This window comes from Pelodiscus sinensis, chromosome 4 (genome assembly GCF_052426305.1).
Source record: "Pelodiscus sinensis isolate ZL-2025 chromosome 4, ASM5242630v1, whole genome shotgun sequence".
In the NCBI taxonomy this organism is placed as follows: domain Eukaryota; kingdom Metazoa; phylum Chordata; order Testudines; family Trionychidae; genus Pelodiscus; species Pelodiscus sinensis.
The window spans coordinates 131078481-131094484 of record NC_143055.1 but is presented as its reverse complement, the minus strand read 5'-3'; the positions used below and the strand labels follow the sequence as shown (position 1 = coordinate 131094484).

At 40.5% G+C, this 16004-nt stretch overlaps 1 protein-coding gene across 2 annotated transcripts in view; it reads left to right on the top strand.

Moving 5' to 3' along the window:
• Positions 1 to 16004, top strand: part of G3BP2 (G3BP stress granule assembly factor 2) — a 49032-nt gene that overhangs the window by 28455 nt on the left and 4573 nt on the right. The window contains exons 4-9 of one of the 2 annotated variants that reach the window (XM_075929353.2): positions 1218 to 1391; positions 2493 to 2583; positions 4611 to 4713; positions 6339 to 6519; positions 7449 to 7547; positions 12528 to 12630. In XM_075929353.2, coding sequence (XP_075785468.1) covers positions 1218 to 1391; positions 2493 to 2583; positions 4611 to 4713; positions 6339 to 6519; positions 7449 to 7547; positions 12528 to 12630 — 751 coding nt within the window. The remainder of the gene's footprint in view (positions 1 to 1217; positions 1392 to 2492; positions 2584 to 4610; positions 4714 to 6338; positions 6520 to 7448; positions 7548 to 12527; positions 12631 to 16004) is intronic. The other variant, XM_075929354.2, reaches the window with a different exon arrangement.

The following is a 16004-nucleotide window of genomic DNA, read 5'->3' as shown; positions in this document are numbered from 1 at the left end:
ACTCATAGTCTTACCTGCATTTTTCCAAAGCCACATCAGTCACCTACACACGTCATGCTTCCCACCCTCTGTCAGAAAGGCTTTGGCTATTTACATTGACAAAACTTGGACGTTTTGCAAGTCCCCACATCTGTTTTTCTATTGCGAACTATTCGAGGGGCAACCCAATTTCCACACAACACACTTCTAAGCTGATAGCGGGTTGCATCCTCTAGTGCCACTCCCTTGGTAACAAACCACTAAAGACGGCACCAAGAGTACACTCCACCCGTGCTACAGCAACATCCATGACATTCCTTAATGGGTTAATGGGGTTCTTCTCAAAGACACTTACCGGGCGGCCACCTGGTCATCACACAATACATTCTCAAAGCATTGTGTCATCATGCCCCAACTGGCGGCTGACGCATCAGTGGCTAAGGCGGTCCTATGTGCTGCTACGAAGCAGTGACCCCAAGTCCCACCAGCCTCAGTGAGCACTGCTTTATAGTCACCTACAGTGGAGCACCCACGGGGACATCACCTGAAGAAGAAAAGGAAGTTACTCACCTCATGCAGTAATGACTGTTCTTTGAGGTGTGTCTCCATGGTGCTCCGCGACCCTCCCTCCCTTCCCGCTACTTGGAGTTCCATTGCTTTGCGGTAGAAGAGGAACTGAGTAGAGGGGGTCGGGCCATGCTCAAGTGTCAAAATGCCAGCAGCACGAGATGCTGCTGCGCATGCACGGCCCAACTGCTAACTGCGATGAGTCTCCAATCCTGCGGCTCCTGGGAAGACCCCTCACCTACAGTGGAGCACCCATGGGGACACGCACCTCGAAGAACAGTCATTACTGCATTAAGTGAGTAACTTCCTTTTCTTATTTGCAGCTGGCCTTTGTAAATGTGTTTGTAATATTAAACAGTAGCAACTTGTGTTGCTGTTCTGCTTTCCTAAAAGGTTATTTTTCCGTTCTATATGTTGTAACGGAAGACACTAATATACTTATTTCTGGGAGAGGAACTGGTGATTTTTCAGCAGTGTGCCAGATCTCTGCAATCCAGGTAGGTACCATTATGCGCAGGACGTGGACATCACCCATGTTTACTGACATTAGAACTATAAACATTTTGTACCTAATATCTGTCTATCTCCTGGGTCATCTTAGCTCAGGAGCAAAACTGTTTAAATTCCAGTTACGCTTAGTTTTAAAATTAGATCTTTAATTTCATTTCCAGGAAATTCATAAGAAGGTGATGTCCCTACAGTTCAGTGAATGTCACACTAAGATTCGTCATGTTGATGCACATGCAACCTTGAGTGATGGTGTAGTCGTGCAGGTCATGGGGGAACTGTCTAACAATGGGCAACCAATGAGGAAGTTTATGCAAACCTTTGTTCTAGCTCCAGAAGTAAGTATGTATTGGAATGTGATTGCCTTGAAATTATGGAAATTGAGACCCTCAGATTTTAGTGCCTTCCTCTGCAGTATGGGGCATAGTTCATTTGCAGGTATAAACTAGTGTAAGTGGTGGTAGATTCTCTGTAATATGAAGTTTTTCCCTCAAAACGTGAGAATTGAAGTAATTCAGCCAGAGACTGGGGTCTATTACAGGAGTATATGGGGGAGGTCAGTAGATGATAGTGATTGTCTCTTCTGACCTTCAAGTGTGAGAAGCCTGTTCTTGTAGCTAGAATCTGCTCATTATATGGTAAGTGCTGTAGTACTTCATAAGGCCTTGACTTTTATGGACTTAGCCCACAGGTTGTAATTAAATGTAGTTTGTTCCTTTCACAACATGAGTTTCACAGTTTAGACTTAATCTTATTCAACTCAGTGCACTCTTGTAGTGTTTGAGTAATGCAAAGCTAATATATATTTGGGGTAAGCCACATAGACCATCACTTACTGCATTCCTTTATATAAGGATCATGTAAAAAAATAAATTCCTATTCCTAATGCTTGCATTCCTTTTTACTAGAAACCTTTATTCAATTCCTTGAACTCTGGTGCTGTGTAATATTTACCTATTTGAGTAGCTTGTTTAACTGATACCTTTATTTTCCCTAAGTAAAAGCAAAAATAAATGCCTCTAATTTAAAATTGCTGCAAGTTAAATAGCCTTTTTGGAAGGAAGTTTCTGCAAATAAGTATCCATGAAATCAATTAAATTTTATATGCACTAATATAAAAGCATAAATCTTGAGAGTTTAAACTGACAACTTTACCTTAAGTCTTGAAGATTTTTGACTGATACTCTGATCATAGGTATAGGATTTGGTTAAGAAAAATAGCCATTTACCCATCTTTAATGCAGATTTGTAGATGCCAAAGATTTTAAAAGAACTGAACTTTATAAAATTTTTCTGGTACTCATATTATGCTCCACTAGAAATGTATATTTGAAGTTAGGAGTGAGGTCACAAAGCTTACAGAGCTAGTCAGTCAGCTACAAAGACCACATCCATCTGTTCAAGTAACTTATAAATGTGTACGCTTTTCCCTTCCACAGGGATCTGTTCCAAATAAGTTCTATGTCCATAATGATATATTCCGCTATGAAGATGAAGTATTTGGAGATTCTGAGGCTGAACTTGACGAAGGTGAGAACTTGATTTCTGTATACTTTGTGTTCGTTTGTACTTCCCTTCATTTTCCTTGGCAAATAGCCTCTTGAGTTTCACATGTCTTGAGACAAAGACAAATAAGCATTTTCTTGTATTCTCTTCTGTATATTGTATGTAATTTTTGTTAGTCTTAAGTTTATAATTCTATTCAGAACGTGTTTTGTAGGACCCAGTATAGATTGTGTATTGTTCAAGGAGTAAATCTTGCGTCTGGGAGAAGCTTAATCAAGAATGAAAACAAAATGAGTAGCAGTGAACTTGGAAACTAAAATATCACTTCAGCTTTGGAAGTTTAGCTATAATTTGTCAAAAGACGTGTCAGTTAAGCAAGTCAAAGGTTAATTGCACATTTTACTCAGCACTGTGACCTTAGCCTGTAGCTGAATCAGTTGTTTGAGTGTGAGGGGACAGTCTTCCACTCCTCATTTTAAATATTCAGCTTTCCACAAAGTATGAATCTTCTGTTCTGAGGTTATCCAGCAGCGATTTGCAGACGTAGCTTCTAAATTAGCACTTGCTAGTTTATTAATGGGCAATTAAGAGCAGGGTCTCTGTGTGAAGAGTACACACTAACCTTAATGTAGTTATTACCAGTGGAGACACTCATTTTCTCTTTTTTGGGATCCAAATATTTGATGCCTATCTATGGTATAGTTGTACCCCTTGAGTGCACTCAGCTCTTTCCAGCTGCTAAAGGCCAGATGGGGCTGCATCTCCTCATTGGCCAGATTTTAAAAAAATAGTCACTTTAAACAAGTAATCAGCTAATGGGTACCTTCAGGGTTAAATGTGTAGTTTTATTTCAGTCACCGTAGCTGGGTGAGATGCAGCATTTCTAATCTCACTCTTCTCCACTCCAACTTTGGTTCTGTGACCTACTGAAGTCCAGGTTCATTTTGTCTGCCTCTTGCCTGAGCAACGCTTCCAGTCCATACAAACCTATCTTATGCTTGATATGCATGGGTAGTGGAGAGATTCACAGCCTGCATTGCCAGAGAGACTGCTGGCTCTCTCCTTTCTGAGGAGCTATAGAAGGCAACTTGGACCAGACTAGAGAGTTTAAATTCATCAGTCGTTGGACCTTCCTTGGCAGCCAAGTCTAGGGTCAAGTTGAAGACTGGGTTGTACTGGTGATAGACCTCTAAGAAACTCAGCAAGTCTGGAGATCTGTTGGGTATGAAGTCATCTGCTTCCTCAGTAGTATTGAGAGAGGTGTAGAAAAAGAGACTTCCTTCCTTCCCCTTCTTCTGCAGTCTTGATGCCAAAATATTACCTAGGAGTACCAGTGAAAGTTGCAGTTTTAAAATGAGATTTTAATCTGATTTTTTTAAGATGAAGTGCTGTAAAAGGGGGCATAGACACTACTTTTTATTTAAATCAAGTCAATTAAGGACAGGTTTAAGCTCAGCTGAAATAAGCCACTTTTAAGTCAAGACAGAAATGCGCACTCAGGGCTTTGCATCCACCTAACTAACCTGAAAATCAATGCGAGTTTGGGTATAGATAAACCCTAGTGGTTTATGCTACATCAAAATGTTCCCAAAGGATAAAGTGGTTTTGAAAGTCCATTTCCACCAATCCATTCTTTTTTCTGAACTATACATTAACTTTGTTTCCTTTGATACTGTCACTTGCAAGGGAAATTATTTAATATCCCCTTTTATCAACCACATGTATCAAGTAAAGCAAAACAAGCAGCCTGGTATTGCAGCACCTGTAGTCTTTGTGGAAATGTGAAAGTGATGAAGGCTCTCCCTGGAGAGCTTAATTGTCTTCTACCATTTTCTATGCTAAATGTCTTGCTTACAGGGATGAAGAATGACTTTTAGTTGCCTCTTGTTACACATCCTGGTTTTGTGTTAATGTCCATTGTTTTGTGCCATGAAACTGCTTTGTAACAAGGAAATTGGCTTACTGAATCTGTACTAGCAGGAATGAATGTGCTTTAAAATGTGCTTGATATTTGTTTGAACATTCATCACAAATCTTGCTTTGTCCATCAGAATCCGAAGAAGAGGTGGAAGAGGAGCAGGAAGAAAGGCAGCCATCACCAGAGCAAGTGCAAGAGAATACAAGCAGTACATACTATGAAAGCCACCCTGTAACGTAAGCAGTTCATGCTTAAACAGTAGACAATATTTTGCTTTGGCCGCTTAGTCCTGAATACACTTAATTCCCTAAAATATTTGTTTAACCAAACTAATGCACATATGGCCAGAACTGGGTGTGCTGAGCTTTATTTAGATGAAATAGCTTTGTTTGTGGGTTATTGTAACTCAAGATTTTTAATCTTAGCTCTGGTCTGTAAATGTGACATGAATTGAGATTGGAATTAAAATCCAAGTCAGCATATGTTGACACCTTAAGCTATTCCTTTATATAATAAAAGAAGGGTTACAACTATCTACTGTATATTACAGTAGCACCTAGAGGCTCCCACTGAGATCAAGGCTGACCAGGTACACAGTAAGTGTGTGCTTTTCCTGGCCATTTAAAAATCTAAATAAGACAGGCAAAAGGTCGAAGAAGAGAAACTTTATTCCTGATTTACACGAGGCGGTTATGCTCAAGGATTGAGCATAAGATTTTCATGAGAGCTCTGTACCCTTTCAGACACCAAAATAGCTGGTTGGTATCTCAGAAGAGCTGAGATGCTGGATATTGTGCTCTTTTGAAAACTCCCTAAGTGTGTCAGTAGGGGCTGGGCATTTATGAAAATGAGGGCTCGACAAACAATACAGTCTACTCGCCCATGGCAAGTAGACTTCAGCCGCTTGCCCCGTTCATTCGCAGCGCGCGCATGCACAATGCGGCTCTTATGCATGTGCAGTACGGGACTGGTGAGCGGTTTTCGCCGCTGTTCGTCAAGCCCTGAAAATGCCTATGTTTAGTTGCTGAAGTGTCAAGAAATGTTAGGTAACTGGCCCAAGGTAGGGAAAGGTGACACTGCTGAGAATTGAACTTGTGTCTTAAATCCTAGTCCATTTCCTTGACCACCAGACTATATTAAATGTTTCTTAAGATTTAATTAGACCCTCAGTGCTACATTTACAAATGTTTGTCTTCATGGATGGTTGCACAGGTGTTACTGACAAGTATTTAACAAACAATTCTGTTCATGTTCAAGAAGGAAACTGTTCCCTTTCTCAACTGTGGGCTGTTACAGGGATAATGGGATGTAAAACTAAATTTATTTGAGGACTTATCTCTTTTACGCTGAGCTCATCCAGAGCAGAAAAATAAGGTGCTATTGTGCGTGGGGTAGGGTGTGTGTGGTTTTGTGTGTGTGTGTGTGTGTGTGTCTAGAATAGAATTATGCCTAAGATTTTTATTTGTAACTAGCTGTTTTGTTACACTCATAATGAGATGGGAACTATACATTTGCATATCTATAGCCAATGCAGGCACCATTTACAGCCCTGGTTTGCTGGTTCTCTTGCCAGAAATCTCTAGCCATTTCTAAGTGGCAATTCTCCAGTCCTTACAAGTGATACATGCATAATGTGGGTTTGATACTATTCACATTGTACCTAATGGTGAAATTCATCTTGACTTCAATAAAACCATAAGATAGGGGACAAAAATTCTCTGCCTGTACTACAATGTACAGGATGTCATGGTAAAAAGTTGAAAACTTATCTGGGGGGGAAAAAGAAATGGTACACGTTAGCAACACTTTATAGTAAATGCTTTGTACTTGATGTTGAACGAAATGCCTGTATTTATTCTAGTAATGGAATGGAGGAGCCTTTGGAAGAATCGTCTCATGAACCTGAGCCGGAGTTAGAATCTGAAACAAAAACAGAGGAGCTGAAATCTGAAGTAGAAGAAAAGAATCTTGAAGAGTTAGAAGAGAAGTCTCCATCCCCACCTCCTGTAGAACTTGTTTCTCTACCACAAGACCCACCAAAGGTTAGTTAAACTTTAACTCTGTACACCTGGGTGAAGATGGTAATACAAAACACTGACTGTTCAGTGTTAGTTGGATGGGAGCTGCTTTCTCAAGTGCCAAATTGATAGATTTTTTTTCAATATCCTGCTCTGTGAACCACAACAATAAAACAAGTTCACTTGTCAAAAATTTTTTTAAAAGATGAATGTGAAGTGCTGTACAAATGATCTGTTTTAAATATAGTGCTCTGCTTAGAAGTATGTGAGTGGATTGTTATGAGTTTAAACCTTTTTAAAAGTAGCATTGGATGTAAAATATCTAAATGAATTTAAGTGGGAGTCACTGCCCTACTCTTCACCTGCAGGATGACTACCAGTATAGCTGTAAAAATGAATCTGAGGGTGTTAGCTGTCTCCCTGTAGGAATGCCGTATTTTCAAAAAACCATGCGCCGTCTGGTATGGTTAGTTAGAAAGAGATGGGGGAAGCAAATAGAAACCAGGTAGAGATCCCTTAGTTCAGCACGCGTCTTGAGTACTTTCGGTCCTTGTCTCTTTTCCTATTTAGCTCTAACTTTTGCCTTCCACTTCTTTCTTTTTCTGCAGGAGACAAATTTAGGACCAAAAACCTTACCCTGTAGCCATTATGGTTTTGTCTATCAACTGTTGTCTTTCGGAAAGTGGTGATTTGGGGGCATTCAGAGTACTGGGGTTCTGTTGGGTAGTGTACCTGAGTACACTACGTGCTCACCATTGGAGAGATTGGACAGTTACAACTGCAAACCCTTAAATATCTGTCTTATTGGCATTGTTTATATTTGTAATCCTGATACAATGATTACTGACAGCTTAGTTTTGAATCAAAAATATATTGTCAGCAGGACTAGTTTCCCTCTAGGAATGTCAGTGGTTTGCCATGATTAGTAGCCTAGGTTTGTTGCATTTCTGCAGGCTTTCTCTTGGGCTTCAGTGACCAGTAAAAACCTGCCTCCTAGTGGTACTGTTTCTTCCTCTGGAATTCCACCCCATGTTAAAGCACCAGTCTCACAGGTAATCAATCTGTGAACTCCTTGGATTGTCTCATTACCTCTGCAAATACTTTAGTCTTTTAAACTAACAGATCAAGTTGTAATGACTTAAATTGCACAAGTTCACTATGTTTTAAATGTTAATGCACTTAATTTAATGTTGCAATTAAAAATTAATTAAAAGACACATACACTTAACAGGTGTAAGTTCTGGGTGGTGGTGAGAAAATTTAAGTCTGTTCACATGTAATCAAAGAATGACACTTCTAAATTTTCTGACATTGTTTGTAAATTTATATGCAACAGTTAATTTTATTGTAGTATGTACCATAGGGGTCATTTATTACCAAAACTACCAATCCAGTTATCCTCTGCCAGTGGGGAATTAAATTGTTCCTTTTGAGAGAGGAACAGAGCCTCTCTTAGTGAAGTGAGGTTTCACTGCAAAAAGAAATACTTAAACTCTCAATTTTATATTTATATGGATGAACTGTACTGCTATGGAACCCTGTACCAACTTATGACTGTGAGAGAGGTGGGAAGATTTGCCTTTGCTTGCCAGCACAGTTATCTATTCCAGTTCCCTGAATTTTTGTGCCAGAGTAGTAGTATGTAACTCAGAGACCAAAGACAAGAGGAAATGCCTAGTTGATGGGGAATTTATAGAGAATTTCATCTCCCCTAGAAGTTCTTGTTCTACATATCCACAAAATGTACTTTAAATGGTGGAGGTGGTTTGAAAAAGTTAGTTCCTTAATAACCTAATGGGTTACTTAAGTATACTTGTGGTAGCTTGTTTCTAAACTTTAATTGGCCACGGTTTTCAGTAGGACAGTTCAAGTACCGTTGTCACAGCTATACCCACCACCAATTTTCTCCATTTTATTGTTTCAAGGAGGAGACTGGCTAGGACCATGCTTCTGCTAGCTGCCCATGAAATGCTTGTGTGATGCTGCCTTCTCCTTGACAAGGTTGCCATGGAAATTGGATACTGCCTTTGTAATGATTAGGAAAAGCTAGTTAGTTTTAAACTGCTGTGGATGTGCTTTGAGCACTGAGAGAATACTTGAGCAATAGAGACAACCACTCTTGTTTGCATAGAGCAGTGAGCTTGTGCCTAAACAGAGCCCAAAGCTGCTTCCTTATGCCCATTCAATTTCGGTTTAGAGAGCGCTTTGCACTCTTATCTGAGCATTTTGAAATATTTATACTTGTCAACAAGAGTCAGACCATCAAGTGTAGCGTGTCACCATCTCCTTCCATCTTTCACTGTATTTTCCATATATAGTTTACCATAGGCATGTTGTATTTTGTGTGCTTTCAGTAGGATTCTATATTTTAATGTCTGCTCAGAAGTCTTCAGATAGCACCAAAGCAGGCTTTTAAGGTGGGGTTTTAATGCCATTATTTCTTTTGGGATGTAGATGGATACATCTCTCTAGCGCTTCTTTTATGTGCTGCTTAAAATCAAAGCTTGGAGGGCTGGTGAGAAAAATAGTTAGCTTATTCAAAGGGGCATTTACAAGCAGCAGCACTTCCTTTTCCCTATCTTGTTTCAGGCAGTTAACATCACAAGTACTCTTGTTTATGCAAGCAGAGTTGTTCTTAGACTTACAAGCCCCACAAAATAGTGAATGTGGGGGGAACTCTTAACTTTCACACAAAGCACCTATTAGAACTCCATCTCTTTAAATAAGCAGCAATTAATAAGTACCATTTTAGATTTCGACTAATTAGTTTTGAGACCGTCTGCTTGTATGCGGCTGGTAATATTCAGCCTGTAGTACCCAGGCACTTATTTCCCTTTCCTCCTTAGATATTCGCTTTATTTCTGAATATAGCATAGGGGATAACCTAGGATTCATGCTCACTGTTGAGAGAGGGTGTGTTTTTCACCTCAGCGTAACTAACGCACATGAGCTATCTCCAGGTAAAAACCACACAGAAGGCGTGGCATTATACCCTGTGTATGGTTGACGGTGCCTAGTTTTATTTATGGTGAAGCTGAACCACCAAGTCTTCATTGTAGTTTTGTTTTCCCCTTGGGCTAGCTGTCATGTATTACACGGTGGTAAAAACCACATCTTGTCTTCACTGCCAAGAAGAGATCTTAAACATAGTCTCACCTTTCATTTGAGTTGAAGCAATGCTTACCTATCAAGGAAAAGGGATTAAGTAGTCAGTAATTTTGTATTTAATTCAGAAATTGTTTGTTCAAACCAGCGCTGCTTTTGGTGACAGTGTTGTTGCCTTCATGTTTCCAGAAACAAACTTAAAAGCTTTTTGAACTGTAACAGGGCTTCTTCCTCTTCAGGACAAATTTGGATGAGATTTTTCTGAGTATAATAACGATGCAGCGAATAATAACCTTTCGAGGCAGATGAGTGAATATTTTCGTCTGGAAGGTTTCTGAAAAAACTGGTTGGTTCTTCTGAGTTTAGGAATTATTAGGTGGCCAGCTCAGCGAATATCCTAAATCCACATTACCACGGGGGACATCCTGGATCGATATTAGATGTCTAAGCCTCTGTTTGGCTTAGTTTTCCTTGTTGTGTACTAGTAAGAATCAAGGTGAGTGATTGGAGAAAGTCAGCATAGAGACAGTGTTGTAGCCAGCCGAGATTCTGATCTGTGTCCATCCACCTTTTTTCCTTTTGCAGTAACAGTGTGGCAGGCATCTCATCCTCTATAAAAGACCTTAAACCATGAGTCAGAAGTCTTCCAAAGCAGATCCATTCTGTTTTCCCATAGGTGTGGTCCACTTTGGGGAATGTTTGTCTTCAATACATGACACGTTAAAATTTTGAGGGCAAATAAATCTTGTGGGCTAGCTTCTTGTGCTTTATTTGTCTTTGGAATTCAAGTAAGATGACCATCACAATAGCAGACATTTAGTTGTCGTCATCATCAGGCCCTGTTTGGTTGCCATTTTGTTTCTTGTGGATTCTGGGAGACTAGAGGCATTTCATCTTCTATGGAGTCTATGATCATAGGCTGAAAAAACTACTGCCTTATAACTATGTTTAATGGACATGACCAGAAACAAATTATTTGCTGATAATTTTACGTTTCCAAGGAGAGAGGAATGTATTCCCTCTGTCAGGCACACTGTAAAAATATTTTTCTCTGGCTTCCAGTGTAGTTCATGTGCTTTCCAGCAGTTCTCAGTTGCCAGGACACTACTAATCTCTCTTGCAATTTGGCCAGATGTTAGCTACCAGTAGTGCATTCCTTCTCCAGTGTTACAAAAGTGAGGCAGTCTGTATGTCTTGTACTGAAAGGCTGATAGTTTCTTTCTGGCCTACTTATTATAAACCACACACTGCTGTCTGGTAAGGCTAGCCCGCTATTGCTTTGAGCAGAGATGCCCTACTTGTTGAGAAGGTATTTGAGATTGCATGATTTAGCAGGTAAAGACTGTCTGTTTCTCATGTAAGTTTTCCTGAGGGCAGGGTAGCTTGCTGAATTCGGGAAAGAAAAATCTGAGATAGCAATAAATATCCTATAATAGGGAGCTAGAAAGATAATGAGCTACTTTTGTGCATATAACTTCTTACACATTAAAACTTCAAGAAAATAATTTCATAGTGGTGCTGTTGTAGCCCAGGAGGAGCTGCTACAAAAGCAGATGCCAGCCTTATAGTTAGGCAAGCTTTTATTTAATTTTATAACAAGAGTTTTGCCTGCAAAAGCTCATGATACTAATATATAGGTTGTCCCTAATGTGCCACAGGACTGCTCATTTTTAAAGTTAGTTTCAGTGGGGTAGTCTATTTAATTTTATGTAATTCTCATAATTAAAATGCTTTAGTCCAGAAATGTTGGAGAAAGTGGCTGGTAGAGTACCGCTTCAATGGTAAAATGGGTGATAAGTTAGTCTTCAGTGTAATATTTGGGCACCTAACACGTGATCTCTCCCAGAAAAGTCTTGCCTGAACCCAAATATTGGGGTTAAGTCACCTAGTGTCAAGAGTTGGAGTTACCAAAGGGGAAGTGATGGGAAGAGGGTGAAATCTCCTTAATGTCACTTGCTTTTGAACCAGCATGTTATGGTGCCTATCCCCATTCTTTTAGTGTAACACCCCTTTTGCAAGTTCAGGCTGCGAGTGCATCTTTGAGAGACTGATATTTGTTTGTCTAGTACAAGTGAATTGAATGCTTGTAAATGAAGTCACCTAGCTTGCTTTCTTGTTCTGTGGCTTCCTACCACTTTCTTGAAGGCAGTTATATGCAGAAGCTAAAAAAAATTTGCATGTTTTTTAAAGGCTGAAGGTGTGAAGTTTTTATGGATAGTGGGGCGATTTCTGTGTGCTCCCATATGGACGGCAAGCTTGGCATAGAGAGAAAAGGAAGATGTCTAACTTCTGTACTGTAAGAATATTTACCTAAGGTAGTTTCTCTTAGATCATCTTGTGGGAAAAGATTGTATTTAAAGATTTGGAAACTTGCTTTCTTTTAATGTTACGATGTGGCTTATCTGTAGTTGATGTGAATTCTGCAAGAAGAATCCTCCAGGCAGACAGTAACTGTAATGGTTTCTCCCATATATATTAATCTGGGTCTAGTTTGTGCAGTCCAAGGTTGGCACAGGAAATGTTGCAGACATTTCTGGTTTTCATTTGGTTTCTGCCTATTTCTTTGTACCGGTTTTGGGCACCTGTTCATACTTAAAATTATGGATCTGTTTGGGTCTCAGTTCTATGCATGGTCAATTGCAGATAACTCCCTCTAGCCATGCCGTTGGGCAGAATAAGATTAGCAGGAGAAATCTTAGTCCTGATTCTGAGAGGTTTGTGTGCTCTACCGGCTGGCAGAGCAAGCCCTGCAGTCCTGGATTGGTACAGAGGAACTTGTAGAAAATGTCCATGTATTCCCAAACACTAATCACAGGGATCTGAATCATCCAGAGTTGTTGCTATGCATGCTAGTGATGTGAGCATTGTTTTTATTTCAGCTTTCATTTTGTATGGGCTGTTTAATAGTGTGTGTGTTCTTCTTTCAGCCAAGAGTTGAAACTAAGCCTGAAGCCCAGTCTCAGCCAACCCGAGTGCGTGAGCAGCGTCCAAGGGAGAGACCGGGTTTTCCTCCAAGGGGACCGAGGCCAGGTAAACTTTAGTTCCATGTGCAAAGATGAGAACCTATGTATCTGTTACCTTTAGAATTGAAAGGATTCTTGCTATGGCTGGTTGGTACAGGAAATCCTATACCAAACAGACCTTTGGTCCATCATGTTTGATGCCCTGCTTCTGGTATTGGCATGTACCTGACTTTTAGGAAAGCGAAAATCCTTTATCCTCTGTAAGTAGGGGTGGAGGAATGTAGGCCTTCCTGAGCCCTGTTTAGTGATCACTGCCTCAAAGCAGCTGATCACTAAACAGGGCCTGGGAAAAGCCTACATTCCTCCGCCCCTAGTTGCAGAGAATAAAGAATTTTTGCTTTCCTAAAGATCAGGCACATGCCAATACTAGAAGCAGGGCATCAAACAAGATGCCTCTCTTTGGGGGGGGGGGGCTGTGTGTGTGTGTGTGTGTGTGTGTGTGTGTGTGTGTGTGTGTGTGCTAAAAAGGATTTTTTTAATACAGTTCTTGAATTAGTTGCTTCTATAATGCATCAAGGAACTTCTTCAGATTGCTTAATGCTTGTTCAAAAACTCTTGAGGCTAAGAGTTGATTGCTTCTTAATTTTGAATGTCCTCTAATATATGGTAATAGAGATGTAGCCATGTTAGTCTGGTCTTGCTGAAACAAGACAGGACTATGCAGCACTTTAAAGACTAACAAGATGGTTTATTAGGTGATGAGGAAGTGGAGTGGGTCTGGCCCACAAAAGTTCATCTCCTAATAAACCATCCTGTTAGTCTTTAAAGTGCTGCATAGTCCTGTCTTTTGTTTTTCTAGTATATGTTGAGCAGAGTGAATGTTTCTCCTTCCTGAACAAAATCCCTTTGCTTGTGTGTTATCAAATGACAAATGTCATTCATTCTATTGTAGCTTATCTCTGGACCTAGTTGATGGTTGTTTCCCCTCAAATACTGCTCTGTTTTTGCTGCCTCGTTTCCTTCTGTCAGTTTATAACAGAAACAGTCTTACTAATGCATCCCAGTCAACTCTTAATCAGCACTGTTCATAAGGCATCCATCTTTGAGCTGTCTATATCATCTAAGTCTGATGGGGATACACTAAGCCAAGCTACACACAATTTTAGATGTATGTTAACTTGCAGTTAGTGTTTGTTTTAAGAACTTTCACTGCTGATTTGAGAACACAGAGAAGGTATCACTATGAGATTTCTAAAGATAGCTCTAGCACTCAACCCACGGTTTACAAATCTGAGGTGCCTTCCAAAATATGAGGGAAGAGATGTAGAGCATGCTTTTAGAAGTCTTGAAAGAGAAACACTAATGTGGAAACTACAGAATGTGAACCACCAAAAAAGGAAATCCGCTTTCTGCTGATTCATGATGAAAATGAACATGCTTCGGTCTGCACTGTTCTGGATTATTGAGTAGAACCCATCATCAGCATGGACACGTCCTCTGGAACGGTGGCTGAAGCATGAAGGAACCCATAAATTTTTACTGCGTTTGGCACGGATATATCTTATGATGATGGCCACAGAAATGCCATTTGAACATGTTGTTTACAATGTCATCTGAAAGTGAGAACAGAAGTGGGATGGTATTATTTCTAGTAAATGTAAACTGACTTGTTTGGCTGGCTAAACAAGAAGCAGGACTGAGTATCGGTGTGATTAATGATTTGATTCATTTTTTTAATCACTTGACAATCCTAATTATATTGCATTCATGGAGATACAGGCAGTCCCCGAGTTACGCGGATCTGACTTATGTCGGATCCGCAGTTACGAACGGGGTTTGCTCCCCGTCTCCCTGGTCTGCTGGAGACCAGCAGACCAGGGAGACGGGGAGCAAAGCCTCTGAGGACGCCGGCAGCGGGACAGCCGCGGCGCATCTGGAGCAACCCAGCAGCACCCCAGCTGCTCTGCCCCAGGCGTCCCCAAGTCAGCTGCTGCTGAAACTGACCAGCGCTGACTACAGGAAGCCCGAGGCAGAGTTACTCTGCCCCGGGCTTCCTGGAATCAGCCGCTGATCAGTTTCAGCAGCAGCTGACTTGGGGACGCCTGGGGTTCTTAAGTTGAATCTGTATGTAAGTCGGAACTGGCGTCCAGATTCAGCCTGTTGAAACTGATCAGAGGCTGATTCCAGGAAGCCCGGGGCAGAGCAATTCTGCCTCAGGCTTCCTGTAGTCAGCCGCTGGTCAGTTTCAGCAGCAGCTGAATCTGGATGCCAGTTCCGACTTACATACAGATTCAACTTAAGAACAAACCTACAGTCCCTATCTTGTACGTAACCCGGGGACTGCCTGTAGTAAGAAATGCATTCAAATCATTATCGTAGAATGGGAATACCATCATTGTTGGTCCTATCTTTTCTATAGCTCAGTAGGCAAATATTAATGAGTGTTTGTGGTTGATTGTCTGTGTGAATGAAGTCTTGCAGCCATAAATTAATACAGATTATAGTTGGGCTGAAGAGGAGTAACTATGGCAGTGTTGCTACCGCTAGTCGGTAACCAAAGCATTTAGCTTTCAAAGCTGTTCTCATCCTTTGAAAGAGGAGGGCTAGAAGAAATAGCTGTAAATAGACAATAATTGTTAGCTTTTCCGTTTATTTGGACATTTACTAGAAATGGTATGACAGGGCTAAGTTTTAAACTGGGGTCAGGTGGTGACTTTGAGACTCAAAAATAATATGAAGCATCATAAACTTTCCCTCATTCATTCCAAGAAACTCTTATGGGTGTTCAGAGTAGGCTGTTGCTTAATATATTTTTCCTTGTACTATTTTGAATTTTGGGGAAGAAGTGAACAGTTTTTACCATAGGTTACATGTTCTGTGCTGCTGTGGTACAATGAGATGCACATTCATCTAAAAAACTGGTGGTGAACCGTGTTGACTGCTGCTCTCAATGGAAGTGTTTCAAAAATAGTCGTCGTAGCCATGAAGTTTTTTTAAAGTTTTTATTTTAATGTATGAAACTAGTTGGATCTCTGCTCCCAGTGGATAGCTGTTGCTGTTCTGGTGGTATGGACAAAGGAGATAATGGATGGTAATGTTAGCAGAGAGGCCAAATTTCCCATGAGCATGTAGATAACCTTGAGGAAACTTAATTATCAGTCTGAGATTGAGATTCACTGATGGGGAAGCTTGCATGGATACTGCCAGTGCTGGAGGGCCTTCAAGTAAGTCTCTGCAGCTGTTATTTCAGCACTGTCCATGAAGATTAAAAGCATATGTGAAAAGTTAGGTATATTTGGTGGACGTGTTTCTCTTGGAAAGCAAATAGCTGAGTGATATGATTTGTATCTGAAGAAAACCATAAACTTTTGATATCCCCATTGGGGAAGATTCAATTCTAAAGGCACTAAGTAAGCATGCCTTCCCCAGCAGAAGATAGAC